The 21,330-nt window shown below is 38.0% G+C and overlaps 1 protein-coding gene across 1 annotated transcript; it reads right to left on the bottom strand.

Moving 5' to 3' along the window:
* Window positions 1-1,462: 1,462 nt before the first annotated feature.
* POFUT3 (protein O-fucosyltransferase 3) lies at window positions 1,463-21,075 on the bottom strand. Its single transcript, XM_075204590.1, has 5 exons — window positions 20,851-21,075; window positions 11,198-11,375; window positions 8,897-9,179; window positions 6,445-7,280; window positions 1,463-3,249 (listed from the first exon to the last, which is right to left on the bottom strand). The coding sequence occupies exons 2-5, from the start codon at window positions 11,273-11,275 to the stop codon at window positions 3,025-3,027; spliced, it is 1,422 nt and encodes a 473-aa protein (XP_075060691.1). The 5' UTR covers window positions 11,276-11,375; window positions 20,851-21,075; the 3' UTR covers window positions 1,463-3,024.
* Window positions 21,076-21,330: the final 255 nt, after the last annotated feature.

The raw sequence follows: 21,330 nt of genomic DNA, 5'->3' as shown, positions 1-21,330 counted from the left end.
ACAATCAGAATATGGCTATGCAGATAATTTGGAGGATTCGTCCAGTAATCAATCCAGAGATTAAAGAGTCCCCAAGCATGTTTTATTTAAACAATATGGATATTTTGCTTAAGCATATATACAAATATATGGTTATGGATGGCGACTCAACAGCCACAGAGGCTCAAAAATCCCTGTTTGAAGATCACAATAGAACGGGTAGAGTTTTCCCTGTACATAAGGTAATGAAAGAACTGATTTGGAAAGAATGGGCGCAGGTGAAAAAACGTCAGTTTAATCTCTAAAGAGATCAGAACTTATATATCCATTCAGTGTTAAGAAGCTCAGAAGTGGAGTTGGTCCCAAATGTAGATACACACATGGCTAGTTTGTCATCCAAAACTACTACCCCTATTGAAGATAGGGTCCCCCTGAGAGATACCATGACTAGGAAGATGAAAAGTTGTTTGAGAAGCTTCATATTTCATCTGGAACTACCTTGAAATCTGGCAAAGCTATGGAGCAAATTTTATTTTTCACTATATTAAGGGGACAAAATTATTGAAATATTATATTATTCGGGCATTATATTATGCCAAATTGTGCAACATAAATAATTATATCCACCATTAACAATGAGTTAATATTATTATATATTCACATTTCCCCCATAATTTAATACAATAGTGTCCCCTTAAAATATTTTTTTTTTAAAAAAATTGCCCCCATAGGTTAATTAAAAATATATTTGCCCCTTAATCAAAAATATGATTGCCCCACTAATTTAAATGTGAATGGTGCTTCCTCTTATGTTTTGTATGGCAATATAGCTCTAACAGCATGCAGTTTGAGCAAGCTTATCACTCACAACCCCCCCTTTTTTTTACCTGTTTGGATCGGAACTTTGCAAACCCCTGCTTAGTAAATCCATCGGTTTGTATGTTCATCATTGTTACAATCGGGATGGCGATTTGTAAAGTGCTGGTTTTTTAAAATGTCAATTCTGTCCATTTTTATGGCGGTTTGGGCTTTAATAAATCTGGCGGTTTTAAACCACCAGAAACTTGCGGTTTCACCAAACCTCCCTTTAGTAAATCTAGCATCAAGTCTCAGAAGATTTAATTATTCACCTCTTCAGAGCAGTGAAAAGATCATCCTTCTATCAGATCCGTCATGGCTCTATGCTACCTCACTGTAGTTCTCAACAATCTAACGTTTGATTCTTTTAAACGACTGCCAGAAGTCTTTTTGAGATGGATGGCAATGAAGAAGTCTCTTAGTGGCATTTACTTCTGCTAATATAATTGGAGACTTACAAGCAGTGTGGGGCAAGGAGCCCTTTCTGTTAAAGTAGTAATTAGAGCCAATCTAGAGTTTCCACTTAAAGTAATATCTACTTTTGACATCAATCAGTAGGTTTATACTGTCTTCCTTTTGTCCAGAACCTACAGATGAAAAGGGAAGAAAACTGCACCCATTGGACTTAGCAAGAACAATTTCCATTTATTTGTCCAGTACAGAAGAATCAGGAACAACCCTCTGTGGTTTCAAACTGGGCCTTGGAAAGGTTATGTTCCTTCTAATACAGACATTTTAAGATTACAGAGGTGATTGTATCAGCATACAAAAGGAATGAGTGTAAGGTGCCAGAGAGTATCAACACATTGGGTAAGTAAAATTAAGGCTTCTGCAATGGAGTTTTCAAAGAGTCTATCCATACCTTCACTAGTCATTATCACCTGGATGTTTTATCATCCTCTGATTTGCAGTTTAAAATATTCTCCACTCATATTCTTGAACCTGTCTCTAACTAAACTTGAAAGGAAATTATGATGACGGCCATGAACTATTTCAAGGGAAAGAAATTAGCAGTAAGCATAATTAGCATTTTCATGTGGCCTTTCATCAGGGTTCATATTGTTAAGGTCTTATCGGTCTGATGGCTTCTTAGAGGTGTTTGCACCAACTCTGCCATCACGTATGTAACTTTTTAGGCACTTTTTCTGCAGGGTCAGTAACATGACCAAGATATGCAACCTAATAGTCACACACCTTGCTTTACTATCATTTGTAAACACTGCCTGTTATAGGTTAAGTTGTACTTATGTGGATGGTCCTTATTCTACTGTTATTCCGTGTATTGAGTCTGACTGAACCATTTGACTTTCATCAACCTCTTCCATCCTCTTATTTTGTTTTACCTCGCCTTGCCTGCTCTTTTTATACTACCATTGCTGTTCTGGTTGTTGACACTGGTTCATTTGACCTTGCCTGATGATTCTGTACTGCCAGTGATGTCATTCCTTAACCTGGTTTGTTTGAATGTGCTATCTGTACTGTAATTTAAAAACCCAATGATCTAGCACAAAAGTTCTGGGGACAACAAGATACCGCTTAGTATATCTAGTGAAAAGGGGCTGCTTTAGGTGATTAGTATGGGATATTGGTGTTCATGATTTTGAGAGGGTGACATCATATTCCCATTGTCTTAAGTCATAGGTATTATACCGTCACCCGTGTCCATAAACTTTTTCTCTCTTACTCATCCTCAGTTTCCAAAAATACAGGAAATTACTAGTCAAACCATGCTTGGTGGCACTGTCTGACAGTGGTGAAATGTTGGAAAAAAGACCCTCATTAGCACTAATTGTTATTAGATCTACCCAGGAACTTCTCTCACACATCCTTTCTGAGGTGAAATCCACTAAGTCTTTCTTAAGTTCCACAGCATTAACTGTAGTAATGAGTAATTGTTAAACCAATAGATGATAATTTATCATACATTCATGCAATTTGGGAATCTGCAGATTAAAATACTTCAATGAGGGGGCATGTGGCATTTTTTGGGAACAAAATATTGTTAACTTTTCAAACTGAAAGTATTAAAATATATGGCCTAAATGGGTGCTATTTAAGGCTCATAAATACATGTTATATTTATTTTTAATTTGTACATTTCAATGAAAATCTTACAATAAAATATATTTCCACAATTGTAACAATCTTCTTATTTACTTCACCACAATGCACATTATCCACATTAATCTAATGTTTGAAAACAAGATTCCAAAACTCTTGAGATGTAAAATTCCTGTTCCTGTCAATCAGAAGTCTGAGAGCTTCTGCCTCTTTTTTCGATTGCTCAAAGCTGGGCCTCCACATTTCTCTCATACTGGACTTAGATGCACGTTCCGTTCTGAAAGAAAACGATTTTGGGGCTGGACAAGTGAGGTGTGTTGAATTTGCTATCCATTGTTTGGCTTTGAGACCCTGTCAAACAAAAAAGACATGTATGGATACAGGATAATTAGCATAACGGAAATATTTATGTCATTTTTATTTGTATTATTTTGAAAAGTGTAAATATACTAAATTGCTAAGAATGTCTTGTTTACACTTTCATGTCATGGTATAACCAGCAGGCTGCCTAGGAGCACAGAATGACGCTACAGTTCACAAAGTGTGCGGAGATTTGTGCCTGATAGTCAGATCTAATCATTGCATTGCTGTGTACTCGCGAAATGTGAGGTTATGCCTGGACTGGTCAACTGCCTTGCTGGCAGGAAGAGCGACCTGAACATCCCTCTAACTAACTGTGCCTACTAAGGATAACTCCCATGTATGAGGAGTATGATATATGTGTTCTTCTATTTCTGTTTTTTATAAAATCAGCACTGTAGCATAAGTAACTATTCCTAAAAGGGCTAGAGCTCTTCTGTGAATAATATTCAAATATAGTTGCCTAGGTGTGATAATCTGTAGCTATGTAAACTGTATTGGGCAGTGATTTAAACCTAGGGCTAGATTTACTAATCTGCGGGTTTGAAAAAGTGGGGATGTTGCCTATAGCAACCAATCAGATTCTAGCTGTCATTTTGTAGAAGGTACTAAATAAATGAAAGCTAAAATCTGATTGGTTGCTATAGGCAACATCCCCACTTTTTCAAACCCGCAGCTTAGTAAATCTAGCCCCTAGTGTTGCTAACTTGGTCTCGAACTGGTCTCCAGTCGATAGCCAGAAGAAAGGGATGGTAAGCTCAGATAATAGAGCATCAGACTTTAAATCTGGGTTCAACTCCCTGTTAAGGCAGAAAAAAAATCTATGTTTCTATAAGCAGGGTCCTGCATAAGTTTGACAGGAGCCTTACATTATTAACCTGTGCTGTTGGAGAACCCTGCTATTTCCACTATACAAAGATCATTCTGCTACTTATTCCTGCCTCCTGACATCATGGCATGTGCCACAGTCACATGCAACCCTGCTCTAACTTACTCTCACAAGTTCATTAAACTTCTCTCATAAAATAACCTGTGCCGGTGTGAGCAAGCTAAAATATATGGTTTTGCACCTTGGGAAGACCATGTTGTTTTGCAGGAGTAGGGATTCCAAATGTGCAGACAGATTTAGGTCAACTCTAATTCACAGTGTAAAAATAAAGTTTTTGTGTGCTACATGCAAAAGCAGACAGTATTTTTCCTACATGCAAAAGAAATAGTAAAAAAAAAAATCCAATTTGCTCTTAACTCTACATAAGGTCCTCTGTGGCGCTGCAACTATTCCCTTTCAAAATAAGTGCAGGAGTAGTATAAAGGCTGTTTAAGAACATAAAAAAGGTATTTCAGTATTTTTCAAAGCAATGGTACATCATTAAACTCTAAGAAGCAAATCAGTCTCGAGAGGAGCAAATATTGTGGACAGCTGAAAGCAGACAGATGTATGTTAACTGCGGTTATAAACATGCTCTTTAGTACCGCAGGAGCCAATGTGCCAACAGGTATACAACCTTCTGCACCTGTTAAAATGATTTATTGCTTGTAGTTGAAAACGCTCTACGTGAGTAGAATCGTGGGATGAAATAAAGTCACGCTTTGTATTCAGGGAGTGGAACACATAATTAGTGTAACAGCCACAATGCAGCCATTAGCAATATTAATAAGAGGATTGAATGATCATTTCCAAGTTATTAACCAATCCTAAGCCAAATACACATTAGAACCCAGGACACTATTGTAATATCAAAAAAAATATGAATTAAAAAAAATGTTATAATCATTTGAAAAAAAAATACACCAAATAAATAAATAATACATTTCCTAAGACTTTCCATTTACAGAAGGAAATAAGGCTCTCTTCATCCTACTCTCAATCGAAAAAATTCTAATTTGATTTTACATAACATATACATCAGCACTGTTTAGTAAAATACTTTTATACATTTATGTATATTTATCAGCAGATATAGAAAACATGTTTTTGGTTTGAATCTACTTTCGGTATGTTATAGTGTGCCAGTGAAAGAACATCTTCCCCCATCATCACTGAATAAAACTGTCAATATTGTAAATGCATTGCACCTAACCCATCCCTTGTGTTTTCATCTGAAGTAGTGTAACTATTTAGCCCGTGGGCTTCCCAGAGAAAGCAAGATGTGACGCTACAAAAAGCAGAAGGTTGTAACATTTAAACTCTAAACTGCTGAGACTGGATTTTATTAAGTCTGACAAGTTATGAAGGAATGTGCACAATTGTACTAAGCTTTGAAATTCAATTACAAAAAAAGATCAATTATGAAAAAGAAAGTATTAAACATTTCCTCAAAAAAGCAAAATACACACACAAAACCTCACCTTACTGTTATAGAATTTTAAAAATCTAAAACCATTATTTTGCTGGTTTAAAAAAATTGCAGCCGTATAAATGTATTTAATTTTAAAAACAATTAAATTTTAAATTAAACAGTGTAAAAATATTTTTTTTTTCTAAGATTGTGACCTAGATAACAAAAAAGCAACCAATTTCAGGCTGATGATGCAAAAAACACAGCCTTTTAGCAGACAATATTTGACTTTGTTGCCTGCTTATAGTACACATGACAACACAGGAGAGAATGCTCATACAAGGCACCTCTGGTATCAAAATAGGAGCAAAAATAATAGAATAATGCAATTATAGAAAGTTGCAGCTCTGCATTCTATAACCAAGGTTGTTGTTTTTTTCTTGCCAATGAACAATGTATATATTTTGGGATTTTGGCTATCGCAGTTAACTGCATAAAAGAAGAAGGGGGAATTGAATTCCCCCCAGATAAACGCGGCGTTAGTATTACATTAAATTTAACCCGGCTTTCTGTTTGCGATATGTAAGAGCACTATCACCGTAATAACAGTAATAGTACGTAGGCCGCGTTACTTTTTACAGTAACGCGGCCAACTGAATTGCCCCCTAATTATGTTCTTATGTTATGTCTGGAAATTCTAGCGTGAACCTTTTTGACGGATAGAAATCTTTTAACTTCACAATGCTTTGGTAAACCAGAAAACGGAGAAAAAAACCATACATCTAGTTTATTCTCACTCGGCTCTGTAATTATTGTACTTTGTAAGACTGTATTACTATTAAAGTGGGTAACATTCCTTCAATTATTACTAATGTATTTAACCCACAGCTATAGCTATATAAATTACCTTTTCCTGTAGCCGTATATTATCCCACACTCTTCTACACACCATGCACTCAAAAGCATCAATGTAGTTGTCCTGTGTTACATCTTGCACACCCCATGTTCTTTCTTTGATGGCAGTAACTAAGTGATTATTGCTGATATGACCTTGCAATTTCCATTCTAAAAATTCCATATACAGGCTGTCATCTCGGTCCAGTTGTTTGATGTATTGTGCAAGTTCTCGTGGATGAGAAAACTTGTTTACAATGATTACACTTTTATTGCTCGGGAGCCAGTCCTCAATATTAGTGGCCCCGTAATATATTGGGACAGACCCCAGCTTCAGAGGTCTCCACAACTTTTCGGTTATGTAATCCTCACAAACCGCGTTTTCAAAGGCAAGGATGAACTTATACTGAGCAAGTATATTGTAGAACTGGGTGTCGTCCATGAAAGTTGGGTTGTTGACCTGTGGAGGTAAGTCTCGATTATGTAAACATTCACCATAGGAATCTATAGCAATAAAATTCATTAGTTCTTTAACATAAGTATCCCGATCTGATGGTGGATCACAGTCAGACTGCACATACACTATTGGAGCAAATCTCCGTCTCAGAGCATTCTTTTTTTGCACAGGTACAAAGTACTCAAGAGAGGTCAGGGCCTGCAGATCCTCCAAATATTGACTTGTCAATGGTAAATGGGAATGTCGGCTGAATGTAGCAGTGTGGTTAAACAAAGTGATGGTTGGTTGATGAAATAGTCTGTAGTTGTTTTTTGGAGACTCTTCATGAAATAAAGCCCATTCATGGTAAAACTTACGTGGAAGCGGTAAGCTGTCTATATTCAAATCTGTGCCTACAAACAAAATACAATTGTCAAATGTCGATCAGAAAATATATTCTATTTTGTACCCTTGATTTTGAGTTACTATAATATTTAATTGCACTGCCAGATTTATGTAACAAGTAACTTGGGAGGAGCAGAAGCCTGATTGATAACACTAAAGTAACTACAAGAAAGAATGCCTAAAGATTTTCATATAATTGTACATTTAAAGTTTATAAAGCTAGATACACACTACAGAAAATTTCTCCTGACGAGATATTTTTAACAATTTTACCAAAGTCCCGATCAGCATTTCGATTCATGTGTACACACCTACACGATTTTAAAAGATTTACAATCAGTTCTGTGCTCTTCATATGTCATAACCATCTGCTGAAAAGATTGTGACTCTGTAAACTCTTTGGAGATCTGCATCATGCTGGTTATGAGTGCATACACACTGCAGAATTTTCCAGACATTGTTCCATCGTTTATACAGATTTTTATTCCTGTTATAAAATCAAATAAAATTATACAATATGCTTTGGTAAGAAAGAAAATGATTGTGGGAGCGTACACACTAATGCAATATCGGACCTAATGGTCATTTATTGTGTGATTGGCACGATAATCGGGTGGAAAACTTGTATTGTGTATCCAACTTAAGGATTCAAAATGTGCTAGTTATGTTTGGTAGATACAAACTTTACTGAAGGGGTCTGCCTTATATACTTGTGTTTGGTACCATGTTGAAAGTTGTAAGCCATTCCTAGGGTCATTGAATACAGACGTCATTAATTCTGATTAGTATGAGATTGATTCTGGCTGCTGAGATAATGCGTGGAATGTGCTTAAACAGGAAACCTAAATAAGATTTGCTGGGGGTAGGGTGGATGTTAATTGTTTTTTGGTAGCGTTACCAATGGTCTACAATGCTGGTCATGGATAAAAAGTGGATATTTGTTATCTTTAACTTGACGAGCAGGATTTATTGCAGCATGTGTCTAGAGATTTTTTCAAAACATTTTCCGAAAATTGTATATCTGACACGCTCTGTGTAAAGGGAACTGTCTTATTACTAAGCGCATGTGAAGACAGTTCCCTTAGTGCTGTTTGCCATGGTTTGGAATACATTTTTCTATGTTCTTAAAAATTGCATATGTTAATTCTAATGATTTGATACTATATTTGAACAACAGTTGAAATTTAACTTGAAATGAAGGGGGAAAAAAAATTAACAAAATGTAATAACTCAGTTAGGTCAATATGAATGAGTCTTGTATATATTCTTTAGTTTACACTGTAAATGCAATTCCCTGCAATAGGCTTACCGACAGGACGTTTGATATGCCAAGAGATATAGCCCATGGTCAAAGCCATTTCAAATATCTCCTAAAATATTTAAAATATTTGACATTGTTATTATTAGCTCACTGCTTAAAATAAACTGCATTTTAGGTTTTGCAAATACCTACTATTTTGCTAAATTGAAGTAATGTCCCAAATAAAAAAAGATGCTACATACAACCACAAACCAATACGGTATAAAATTCATTATGCTGTCTTTATCTATACGATGAAAAAATATGTATAAACATAACATAATAATAATAATCTTGTACAAATAAAAAAAAATACAAGCATACCATAAAATAGGACAGCTCTTGTCGCAGGATTTTTCAGATAAGTTCTGTTTATGGTGAAAAAACATGTATCTCCTCCACACTTCCCCAGTCTTCCATTTTCACCAGTCAATGGTGACCACCAAAGCATGATGGGATAGCTACCAACTCCATGTTCTAATCTTCCATAGAAGATGTTTTCATTTAATCCTTTCAGCAATGGATGTGATTGTGTCTTTTGTTGAGCATTTTGTATAGGAGATCTTTTTATTTTCTGCTTTTCAAATCTACCCAATTCAACCATCACCTTTGGAAAAACACATTTCAGAAAGTAAACAATGTCTGCAATGTCATGATATATTTATACACACATGCAAAAAACACATTTTACATTATTTCCCTCCCCTGTAATTTATATCTCTCTTACAACCCTGGTCTGTAATTCACCCTTCCCTGCACCTGCAATTCATTCACTCTCTCTGCACCTTGTAATTCATTCACTCTCCCTGCACCATGTAATTCATTCACTCTCCCTGCACCTGCAATTCATTCACTCTCCCTGCACCTTATAATTCATGCACTCTCCCTGCACCTTGTAATTCATTCACTCTCCCTGCACCTTGTAATTCATTCACTCTCCCTGCACCTGTAATTCATTCTCCCTCCCTACACCTGTAATTCATTCGCCCTCCCTGCACCTGTAATTCATTCACTCTCCCTGCACCTGCAATTCATTCACTCTCCCTGCACCTTATAATTCATTCACTCTCCCTGCACCTTGTAATTCATTCACTCTCCCTGCACCTGTAATTCATTCTCCCTCCCTACACCTGTAATTCATTCACTCTCCCTGCACCTGTAAATCAGTCACTCTCCCTGCACCTGAAATTCATTCTCCCTCCCTGCACCTGTAATTCATTCACTCTCCCTGCACCTGTAATTCATTCACTCTCCCTGCACCTGTAATTCATTCACTCTCCCTGCACCTGTAAATCAGTCACTCTTCCTGCACCTGTAATTCATTCACTCTTCCTGCACCTGTAATTCATTCACTCTCCCTGCACCTGTAAATCAGTCACTCTCCCTGCACCTGTAATTCAAAAAATGGTAATTTAACTGCTTCTCTGAACCCCATTTTCTTATGAAACAATGTGACACACAAAAGGGGGCAAACAAGCTGTGTTTTATTACTGTTTGTGGTTTGCCAATATATACATTTTTATTACATTGCTTTCCATTCCATAGAAATAAACACCAAATATATTGTGCACATAGCTGTGTACGTTGCTTTCAATGCATACTATGGGCCTCAACTTGAGATAGGAGAAAACCAATCTGAAAGGCACAATTTTGCGACTTGGCAATACCATGTTGTGCTGCAGGGGAGGCAGATATAAAATGTGTCATGAGTAAAAACAAAGCTGTGTATTGTTTGTGTGCTACATGCAAAAGTAGGCAGTATTTCCTCACCATGCATGAAAAAAAAATGCATTTGAATGCTTTGCATTGCAACATGGTTCGATTTTGTATCTCTTAGTCAAATTTGATCCTAACTTTAAAGTTACACTCTAGGGGCCTGAGTCATTAAGGAAGGTAAAGCAAAAAAAGGAGTAAATGTTCTCTGGGACAGACCATGTTAATCAATGCCAGGGGTGCAAATGAGTTTATTATTTTGCACATCAGTTAAATACTGGCTGTTTTTTCATCTAGCACACAAATACGTAATGGCTTTATTTGTACACTGAAATTTAAAGTTGATCTAGGACATGCCCTACCCCAACTATAAATCTGTCCCTACATTTTACATTTACCTCCCCCTCCAATACAACATGGTTTTGCCCAGATACAAAGTTACTCCTTTTTTATGCTTTACTCTCCTTAATGACTCAGGCCCTAGGAGATTATACCACCATGGAGCAGGTGTAAAAATCCAGTCTATTTGTGCTATGAAACAACCCAGAGTGCAACAGCACATGAATAGAATACCTCAAAGCTTGCCAAATAATCTATAATTATGCTCACTAAATATTAAATTATCAAATACACAATTTAGCTTTCTGCCTTTAGTGGAAAAAAAATGTACCTACTTACTTTTACAGACCACCATAATATGTCAATAGTTCTACAATATTTTATTTAGGTCTGTAAATCTGCAACCTACTGTTGCAAAAAATGCCATCTTGACATGCATACACAGTAGCAAAAGCAAAAGCTGCTACAATGAAATCACAAAAGGGCAAACTCAGCTTTCAGGTTGCGCTGGATCTGTTGTAAATTACATCCATTATCACCATAAGAAAAACATAATACATTTTTTCACCTTACCTGAAGCGTAACCAATAAAAAAAAGAATGTTATAATTAGGCATGCGGCCCAAAACGTTGTCCCCCAGATTCTAATCATATTTAATGCTGATCAGAATCAAGAAATAATTTTCAGAGAGAGGTTTGCAAAGATATAGGGATATCCATTGTAGAATACACATCTTCTCAACTTGAAAAACCTAATAAAATATATAAAACAATAGGAGGTAGGTGTTATAGAATGCCTTAGAATTGAATATTTCAATTTCATATTACCCTGACAAACGGCTTCTTTCTCCTGATATAAAATATAATATTTATCAAAATCGTGATCGCCATTGTTGCAGACTATTGCTATTACATACCAATCATCATCACCATTTATTTATATAGCGCCACTGATTACGCAGCGCTGTACAGAGAACTCATTCACATTAGTCCCTGCCCCATTGGAGCTTACAGTCTAAATTCCCTAACATACACACACAGAGACAGAAAGACAGAGAGAGACTAGGGTCAATTTTTGATAGCAGCCAATTAACCTACTAGTATGTTTTTTGGAGTGTGGGAGGAAACCGGAGCACCCGGAGGAAACCCACGCAAACATGGGAGAACATACAAACTCCACACAGATAAGGCCATGGTCAGGAATTGAATTCATGACCCCAGCGCTGGGATGCACTTCGCCACCGTGCTGCCCATGAATCTTAACATTTAGTTAGCTAAACTGTATCTAACATACTTGTAACATATGTAGATGACTATGGGGAATTGTGTATTGGCATATGTGTACAGGCTGGCCACACACATTGGGTTTATGCAGACGCCAGCAGAAGGGGTGGGGTCCGATTGTGCGATGAGCACAACTGCGACAATAGTGAGAGGGACATGAACATGCTGACTGCTCTAATTAGCGACATGGAGGAATTCTGACTTCTTCAGTGATATAGAACAATTCCGACTGCTGTCATTACTGACATGGCGTAAATCAAACTTGCAGGAAAAGCTGATATAGAACAGTTCCAACAAAGGAACATACAGGCACTGAGATTGATGTCACTTCAAATGGCCACAGTTACATTGCTACTATTAAGGGGGCAATGAGAGGACTTGGCGCTTGTATAATGTACAGCCCTTCGTAAAAAAAACATTATACAGGACTGTCAAGTTGCTGTGCCAACCCAGAAGAGGAAAGTGTTTCTTCTGCTTTAAACTCAACTAGTGATGTAGAATATAGTGCTTCAAAGCGAACAAATTCATAGTTTTGTTGGTAGCAAGACACTTCCAGTCACCACCATGAACAGAGGGGGCAGAATTATCAAGTTTATGTATTCTGTATACCCAGCTTTGTGAAAGGAATGAAAAAGATCAATGCCTTCCTTCAGACATTTCAGATCATGTGCAAGGAGCATCAAGTACCTGGGCGAGTAGCCAGGAATTATGTCTGGAAAAGCCAGATACACCTATTTGTCCCTTTCTCCTGAGCAATGTATTGACAACAGGTAAATTATTCAAACACTGTTAGACAGATATGCTATCATTACAGAGATTCATCTTCAATCCTGTTGCTCCATTATAAAGGGACTGCAAGATGCTCACTGAGATTTCTGTGCTTTTACTTAGTGGACTAGGAGATAGAACATTGGAGGACTTAAACAACTATGTTTTAAGGAGCAGTGTGCCTTGAATGTGAATAAATGAGTGTAGAACAAAGCCATGCCCCACCTCCATCACCCCTATTAAGCATGTTGAGGAGGCAGCCATATTATTCAACAGCTTTAAAGAGACTTGGGAACTGTTGGGAAAAAAAAGAGAAACTAAACCACAGTCAATATGCTTTCAGGAAGGGAGCAGAACAATTGAATAGTACAAAAGATACTATACCCCTTACAGCTAAGAATTGCTCTTAGGTGCCTAGGCATACCCCCATCAGTACTTTCTTCAAGTGCAGCTCTCCAGGCTAACCTACAGACTACCTGCTCAAAGACCGCTCAACATAATGGATTGGTTCTATATAATGATACTACCAAACCCCAGCCAGTGACGGTTATGATTTCTAAGGTCACAATGACATCCACTTTAGCGGTTCCCCAAACAGATATAGATGCCTTCTTCAATTTGTGGCACTGGGAATGGACTGAAAAGATCCAGGACACTGGCAAAAAAAAACATAGACGTTAAATTTAATGAATTTTTAACATGAGTCTTTAACACTCTTAGTGAGCCACACAGTGTATCATCTTATGCAGTGCTGACTGGGAAAGCTACAAGAGTAGTATTGGCTGGAAGACTTCCACTAGCCCAAGTCACAGTGGTTAAATTCCGGTTGTCCATGCTGTTGAAGTGATGCAGGAGCTACCATTTGAGGAATTCTAATGTAAACGCGGTCAAGATACAGAATTATTATGACAGAACATACCACAACTTCACATTCACAATCCATGGACAGCAGGTAAGACGGGGAAAGACTGATGATGATGTGGTAGCCTAGGAGATCTGACTCAGAAGACAATGTTTAGGGAGGCTATGCAGAAAGATTCCACACTAGACAATATAAAACAACCAAGAGGACACAGCAACTAGTCAAAATGAAAGAATCTATCATTTTAAAATCCTATGAGAATCGCCCATACATAAACACCTGTCAGCTGGCTGTGCCCCAAAAGTATGGTGCCTATTTTCTAAGTCTAGTTCATGAAATATCCTTAACAAGAAATCTGGGAAATCAAGGTATAGCTAGCTCCAAACTTTTATTGGCCAGCAATTCCTAGTGAAGTTAAAGAATAAGAAAAGAGAGTAACTAACGAGAGGCACCATTACACCCAATACCCATAATCAGAGAGCCATTCTAAGGAGCATCAGATGACCTAACATGACCCTTTAGCTGAACCAGTAGAAAGAGTAAACAATATATATTCAGTGGTCAATTTATTAGCGACACCTGTACACCTGCAAATATCTAATGAGCCAATCATGTGGCAGCAACTCAATGCATTAAAGCATGCAGACATAGTCAAGAGGTTCAGTTTTTGTTCAGACCAAACACCAGAATGTGAAAGAAATGTGTTCTAAGGCACTTTGACCATAGAATGATTGTTGGTGCCAGCTGGTGTAGTCTCAGAAACTGCTAATCTCCTAGGATTTTCACACACAACAGTCTGTAGAGTTTATAGGGAATGTGTGCAAAACAAAAAAAATTCAAGGAGGAGCAATTCTGTGTGGTGAAAATGCTTTGTTAATGAGATATGTCAGAGGCGAACAGCTAGACTAGTTTAAGTTGACAGGAAGGCGACACTAACTCAAATCACCCTGCATTACAACAGTGGTATCATCATTATCAGTTAGTTATATAGCACCACTAATTTTGCAGTGCTGTACAGAGAACTCATTCATATCGGTCCCTTCCCCATTGGAGCTTACAATCTAAATACCCTAACTTACACACACAGACAGACAGACTAAGGGCAATTTAATAGCAGTCAATTAACCTTTCAGTATGTTTTTAGAGTGTGAGAGGAAACCGGAGCACCCAGAGGAAACCCACGCAAGCACAGGGAGAACATACAAATTCCGCACAGATAAGGTCATGGTCGGGAACGAACTTATGACTCCAGTGCTGTGAAGCAGAAGTGTTAACCACTAGGCCACTGTGCTGCCCGGTATGGTATGCAGAGGAGCATCTCTGAATGCACAGCACGTCGAACCTTGAAGTGGATGGGCTACCCTATCAGAAAACCACACTAGGTCCTACTTCTCAGATGACATTTTATAAATGATGAAAGTATATATAACATACTTATTTATCGCATTCCTGTGCCTGAATAGACACCACTTATGATTCAAATTATGAATACAATATATGAGTGCATTTGGCAGTATTATGCTTCTTAACTTAAACCTGTCAAAAATAGGACTAGGACATGGGGTTTTATTTATTGAAAGAATCATTGTGGCTTTTCTTGTGTATTTTATGATTTTTTTTAAAAATAAAATGTGTTTCTCCCCACTAGCATATTTATCCAGCACTATCACATCTTTGCTGCTCCCATTCCTACAGTAATAAGTGTGGGAAGTACTGATGTACGGGAGGGAAGCTAGATCTGGAGGCACTCACTACTGTTTGCTTGACTAACATATAGGTTACAAGACATACATGGACAAAATGCGATAAAAAAGTCAAATCAACCAATATGTGTTGACTTTTACAAAGTAACATTACAATTACAATTGGGGGTCTACATATCAAGTGGTGAAGAGTAAAAAATGCTAGCATAAACACCTGCAAAAGGCTTTCACTACTTATTCATATTTATCAAAGGGTTAATGCTGGAGAAATCATAGATGTCTCTGGCATTAACCTAATTGCAGGGACTTACCACTGTCTACATAGACCTCTATTAAGACAGCAGCATTAGGTAACTCATCAAGTTGCGAAAAGCTTTGTAACGCCATGTCCAGATAGCGTTACTGGTATTTTTCAATGGGATCCAGCTGAAGCCTCTCCGCCTTTGCTGGATTCCTCTCAGGATCCTCTCCAGTTGCTGGCAGCATTAGGCTCTAAAGAGAGGAGTCTCTGCTGGGGCTCCCAGAGCATAGTAAATTGCAAGGGGTACTTCATTATGTACTGTTGCACTTTGCAGCGGTACATATTGAGGGCTATCTAACTGGCTGGGGTCACATATAGGCCCCTTAATAATTAGAATTGACTATTGATCAGGAACAATGGGAAAAAACTATTCCAGCATCCTTAGAATTGTAACACAATAGAAGATTGAGTATATAAGTAAATATTAGAGGCCCAGAATGCTATACAGGGGAAAGTTGGCAAATTTTAGCCCGGGGGGCAAGACTTGACTCAGCAGCCTATTTTAATGGGGAAAAAAATGAAGGTGGTCCAGTGACCCATCCTAAGATAGCTCACTATGGGAATGGCCAGGGGGGCAAGTGCCCTCCTGCCCCCCAGGGGCGGATTGGCCCTTATCTTTACCGGGAAGCTATCCGGGAGGCCGGTGGCCTAACAAGGCCGCCTTCTATTTTTTTTTTTTTTGGGGTCAACCGGCGCGGTCAGAAGGAGGGCAACAATCCCAAAATTGGTGGTCAGTGGTAAGCACCAGGCAGCCTCACGCATTGCGAGGCTGCCTGGTGCTACAGCACTGTGGGTGATACAGCACTGTGCACCGATCAGACAGGAAGCAGGAAGTATTCACTTCCTGTCTGTCTGATCAGGTCTGCGGAGCAACGCTGCAGAGCGCACCGGCCCTGATACTTAAGGTAAGTGAGAGGGGGCTACATATGGGAAAACTATATGTGAGGGGGCTATATCTGTGAAAACTATATGTGAGGAGGCTATATCTGTGAAAACTATATGTGAGGGGGCTATATCTGTGAAAACTATATGTGAGGAGGCTATATCTGTGATAACTATATGTGAGGGGGCTATATCTGGGAAAACTATATGTGAGGGGGCTATATCTGTGATAACTATATGTGAGGGGGCTATATCTGTGAAAACTATATGTGAGGGGCTATATCTGTGATAACTATATGTAAGGGGGCTACATATGGGAATACTATATGTGAGGGGTTATATCTGTGAAAACTATATGTGAGGGGGCTATATCTGTGAAAACTATATGTGAGGGGTTATATCTGTGAAAACTATATGTGAGGAGGCTATATCTGTGAAAACTATATGTGAGGGGGCTATATCTGGGAAAACTATATGTGAGGGGCTATATCTGTGATAACTATATGTAAGGGGGCTACATATGGGAATACTATATGTGAGGGGTTATATCTGTGAAAACTATATGTGAGGGGGCTATATCTGTGAAAACTATATGTGAGGGGTTATATCTGTGAAAACTATATGTGAGGAGGCTATATCTGTGAAAACTATATGTGAGGGGGCTATATCTGTGAAAACTATATGTGAGGGGTTATATCTGTGAAAACTATATGTGTGGGGGCTATATCTGTGAAAACTATATGTGAGGAGGCTATATCTGGGAAAACTATATGTGAGGAGGCTATATCTGTGAAAACTATATGTGTGGGGGCTATATCTGTGAAAACTATATGTGAGGGGTTATATCTGTGAAAACTATATGTGAGGAGGCTATATCTGTGAAAACTATATGTGTGGGGGCTATATCTGTGAAAACTATATGTGAGGAGGCTATATCTGGGAAAACTATATGTAAGGAGGCTATATCTGTGAAAACTATATGTGTGGGGGCTATATCTGTGAAAACTATATGTGAGGGGTTATATCTGTGAAAACTATATGTGAGGAGGCTATATCTGTGAAAACTATATGTGTGGGGGCTATATCTGTGAAAACTATATGTGAGGAGGCTATATCTGGGAAAACTATATGTGAGGAGGCTATATCTGTGAAAACTATATGTGTGGGGGCTATATCTGTGAAAACTATATGTGAGGGGTTATATCTGTGAAAACTATATGTGAGGAGGCTATATCTGTGAAAACTATATGTGTGGGGGCTATATCTGTGAAAACTATATGTAAGGGGGCTACATATGGGAAAACTATATGTGAGGGGTTATATCTGTGATAACTATATGTGAGGGGGTTATATCTGTGATAACTATATGTGAGGGGGTTATATCTGTGATAACTATATGTGAGGGGGCTATATCTGGGAAAACTATATGTGAGGGGTTATATCTGTGATAACTATATGTGAGGGGGTTATATCTGTGATAACTATATGTAAGGGGGCTACATATGGGAAAACTATATGTGAGGGGTTATATCTGTGATAACTATATGTGAGGAGGCTATATCTGGGAAAACTATATGTGAGGAGGCTATATCTGTGAAAACTATATGTGAGGAGGCTATATCTGTGAAAACTATATGTGAGGAGGCTATATCTGTGAAAACTATATGTGAGGGGTTATATCTGTGATAACTATATGTGAGGGGGCTACATCTGTGATAACTATATGTGAGGAGGCTATATCTGGGAAAACTATATGTGAGGGGTTATATCTGTGAAAACTATATGTGAGGGGTTATATCTGTGAAAACTATATGTGAGGAGGCTATATCTGTGAAAACTATATGTGAGGGGGCTATATCTGGGAAAACTATATGTGAGGGGGCTATATCTGGGAAAACTATATGTGAGGGGGCTATATCTGGGAAAACTATATGTAAGGGGGCTACATATGGGAAAACTATATGTGAGGGGTTATATCTGTGAAAACTATATGTGAGGGGTTATATCTGTGAAAACTATATGTGAGGAGGCTATATCTGTGAAAACTATATGTGTGGGGGCTATATCTGTGAAAACTATATGTGAGGGGGCTATATCTGTGAAAACTATATGTGAGGGGTTATATCTGTGAAAACTATATGTGAGGGGGTTATATCTGTGATAACTATATGTGAGGAGGCTATATCTGTGATAACTATATGTAAGGGGTTATATCTGTGATAACTATATGTAAGGGGTTATATCTGTGAAAACTATATGTAAGGGGTTATATCTGTGAAAACTATATGTGAGGGGGCTATATCTGTGAAAACTATATGTGAGGGGGCTATATCTGTGAAAACTATATGTGAGGGGGCTATATCTGTGAAAACTATATGTGAGGGGGCTATATCTGTGAAAACTATATGTGAGGGGTTATATCTGTGAAAACTATATGTGAGGGGGCTATATCTGTGAAAACTATATGTGAGGGGGCTATATCTGTGAAAACTATATGTGTGGGGGCTATATCTGTGAAAACTATATGTGAGGGGGCTATATCTGTGAAAACTATATGTGAGGGGGCTATATCTGTGATAACTATATGTGAGGGGGCTATATCTGTGAAAACTATATGTGATGAGGCTATATCTGTGAAAACTATATGTGAGGGGGCTATATCTGTGATAACTATATGTGAGGGGGCTATATCTGTGAAAACTATATGTGAGGAGGCTATATCTGTGAAAACTATATGTGAGGAGGCTATATCTGGGAAAACTATATGTGAGGAGGCTATATCTGGGAAAACTATATGTGAGGGGTTATATCTGTGAAAACTATATGTGAGGGGTTATATCTGTGAAAACTATATGTGAGGGGTTATATCTGTGAAAACTATATGTGAGGAGGCTATATCTGTGAAAACTATATGTGAGGGGGCTATATCTGTGAAAACTATATGTGAGGGGGCTATATCTGTGATAACTATATGTGAGGGGGCTATATCTGTGAAAACTATATGTGATGAGGCTATATCTGTGAAAACTATATGTGAGGGGGCTATATCTGTGATAACTATATGTGAGGGGGCTATATCTGTGAAAACTATATGTGAGGAGGCTATATCTGTGAAAACTATATGTGAGGAGGCTATATCTGTGAAAACTATATGTGAGGAGGCTATATCTGTGAAAACTATATGTGAGGAGGCTATATCTGGGAAAACTATATGTGAGGAGGCTATATCTGGGAAAACTATATGTGAGGGGTTATATCTGTGAAAACTATATGTGAGGGGTTATATCTGTGAAAACTATATGTGAGGAGGCTATATCTGTGAAAACTATATGTGAGGGGGCTATATCTGGGAAAACTATATGTGAGGGGGCTATATCTGGGAAAACTATATGTAAGGGGGCTACATATGGGAAAACTATATGTGAGGGGTTATATCTGTGAAAACTATATGTGAGGGGTTATATCTGTGAAAACTATATGTGAGGAGGCTATATCTGTGAAAACTATATGTGAGGAGGCTATATCTGTGAAAACTATATGTAAGGGGGCTATATCTGTGAAAACTATATGTGAGGAGGCTATATCTGGGAAAACTATATGTGAGGGGGCTATATCTGTGAAAACTATGTGAGGGGGCTATATCTGTGAAAACTATGTGAGGGGGCTATATCTGGGAAAACTATATGTGAGGGGGTTGCATCTAGAAAAACTATATGTGAGGGGGCTACAGCTTTTTTCCTGCATTGCTTTAGAAATGACCCACTGTGTATTAAGTCATCATATCTAGGTTTTCCTAAATGTTTCCCCAACCAAATTCCAAATCCCTCCTACTTTTGTGTTAGCCCCACCTACATTTAAGTTGGCCCCGCCCACATGAGGCCACTTCAATAATTTTTTCCAGGGCCGCTTTAAGTTCCCAGTCCGCCCCTGATGCTATATATCTGGAATCCTAACTTTTTTTCACATGAGGAATAATATCTAGAATTATATCATTCATTTTCCAACAGCAATCACCTATGCTGCATCATTAACACACTGTCGTTAAAGGCGTGTATTAACATGAGTTAATTAATTTAGTCCATGTTACAATAATTGTAAAATAATAAGTGATGAATAAAAAAAAACAGAGTATTACCACACCGTGCAACAGGTGGACTGGTATGATGCTGTCTATTAAGCAACATAAACTTTTACTGTAGACCATCGTTGTTGTACAAGGTTAACATTTCATATTGATTTAGAGAACATTAATGAAGCGTAATTATTTACAAACGTTACCGAAACACAGTTTTAAGTGTGCAAGAAGCATGCTTGGTATTCACACATGAAGCAACATCAGCAACAATGACTGCTCCACTGCGAAACTGGAGTGACACAAATAAGAGTGTAAAAGGGGTGAAATCCCCAGACATGCTCTCAGTACTAACCAGTCTTCCTGCAGCGTGTTTACTTCCTCTGTGAATCAACACAATGTCACTCACAGCTTGCTATAAACGGTGGCTCGATCGCTTCTTTACCGTGATAAAACGACTGATCATAATAATATGACCAGTAATATTTACATTACTGCAAACGGAACTCATTCTGTCAATGGAACCAGCTCACATCTTGCTGTAAGAAATCACGACATCTGAGAGAGAAAAGAGACAACGGGTCCAGAGAAATCCCGTGCTGGATTAAAGTCAGCTCTAGCTCCAGAATCCTTTCAGTGTACATCTAAAGCTTCGCTCCTATTCACAATGGAATTCTAACCGTATTTTCAATACTGCTTAAGCAAACCCTTTACTCTTAATTTAACTTGTAGAAATAAAGGGGCCGTGTGATGTAACACTGATTCCCAGAGTGTTAAATACACAAACATAGTTGAATAAGAATAAATGTTAAATTCACAAATTAATACAAAGTAA

Source organism: Mixophyes fleayi, chromosome 1 (genome assembly GCF_038048845.1).
Source record: "Mixophyes fleayi isolate aMixFle1 chromosome 1, aMixFle1.hap1, whole genome shotgun sequence".
NCBI lineage: Eukaryota > Metazoa > Chordata > Amphibia > Anura > Limnodynastidae > Mixophyes > Mixophyes fleayi.
Note: the sequence above shows the minus strand (reverse complement) of the source record. Positions and strands in the feature narration are given on the sequence as shown.

Coding starts and splice junctions, on each gene's coding strand:
- POFUT3 (XM_075204590.1), bottom strand. CDS start 11,275: ATGATTAGAATCTGGGGGACAACGTTTTGGGCCGCATGCCTAATTATA. Junction 9,180..11,197: donor TTTTATTGGTTACGCTTCAG/GTAAGGTGAAAA, acceptor GTTTTTCCAAAG/GTGATGGTTGAATTGGGTAG. Junction 7,281..8,896: donor AAGAGCTGTCCTATTTTATG/GTATGCTTGTAT, acceptor TTTTGTTTGTAG/GCACAGATTTGAATATAGAC.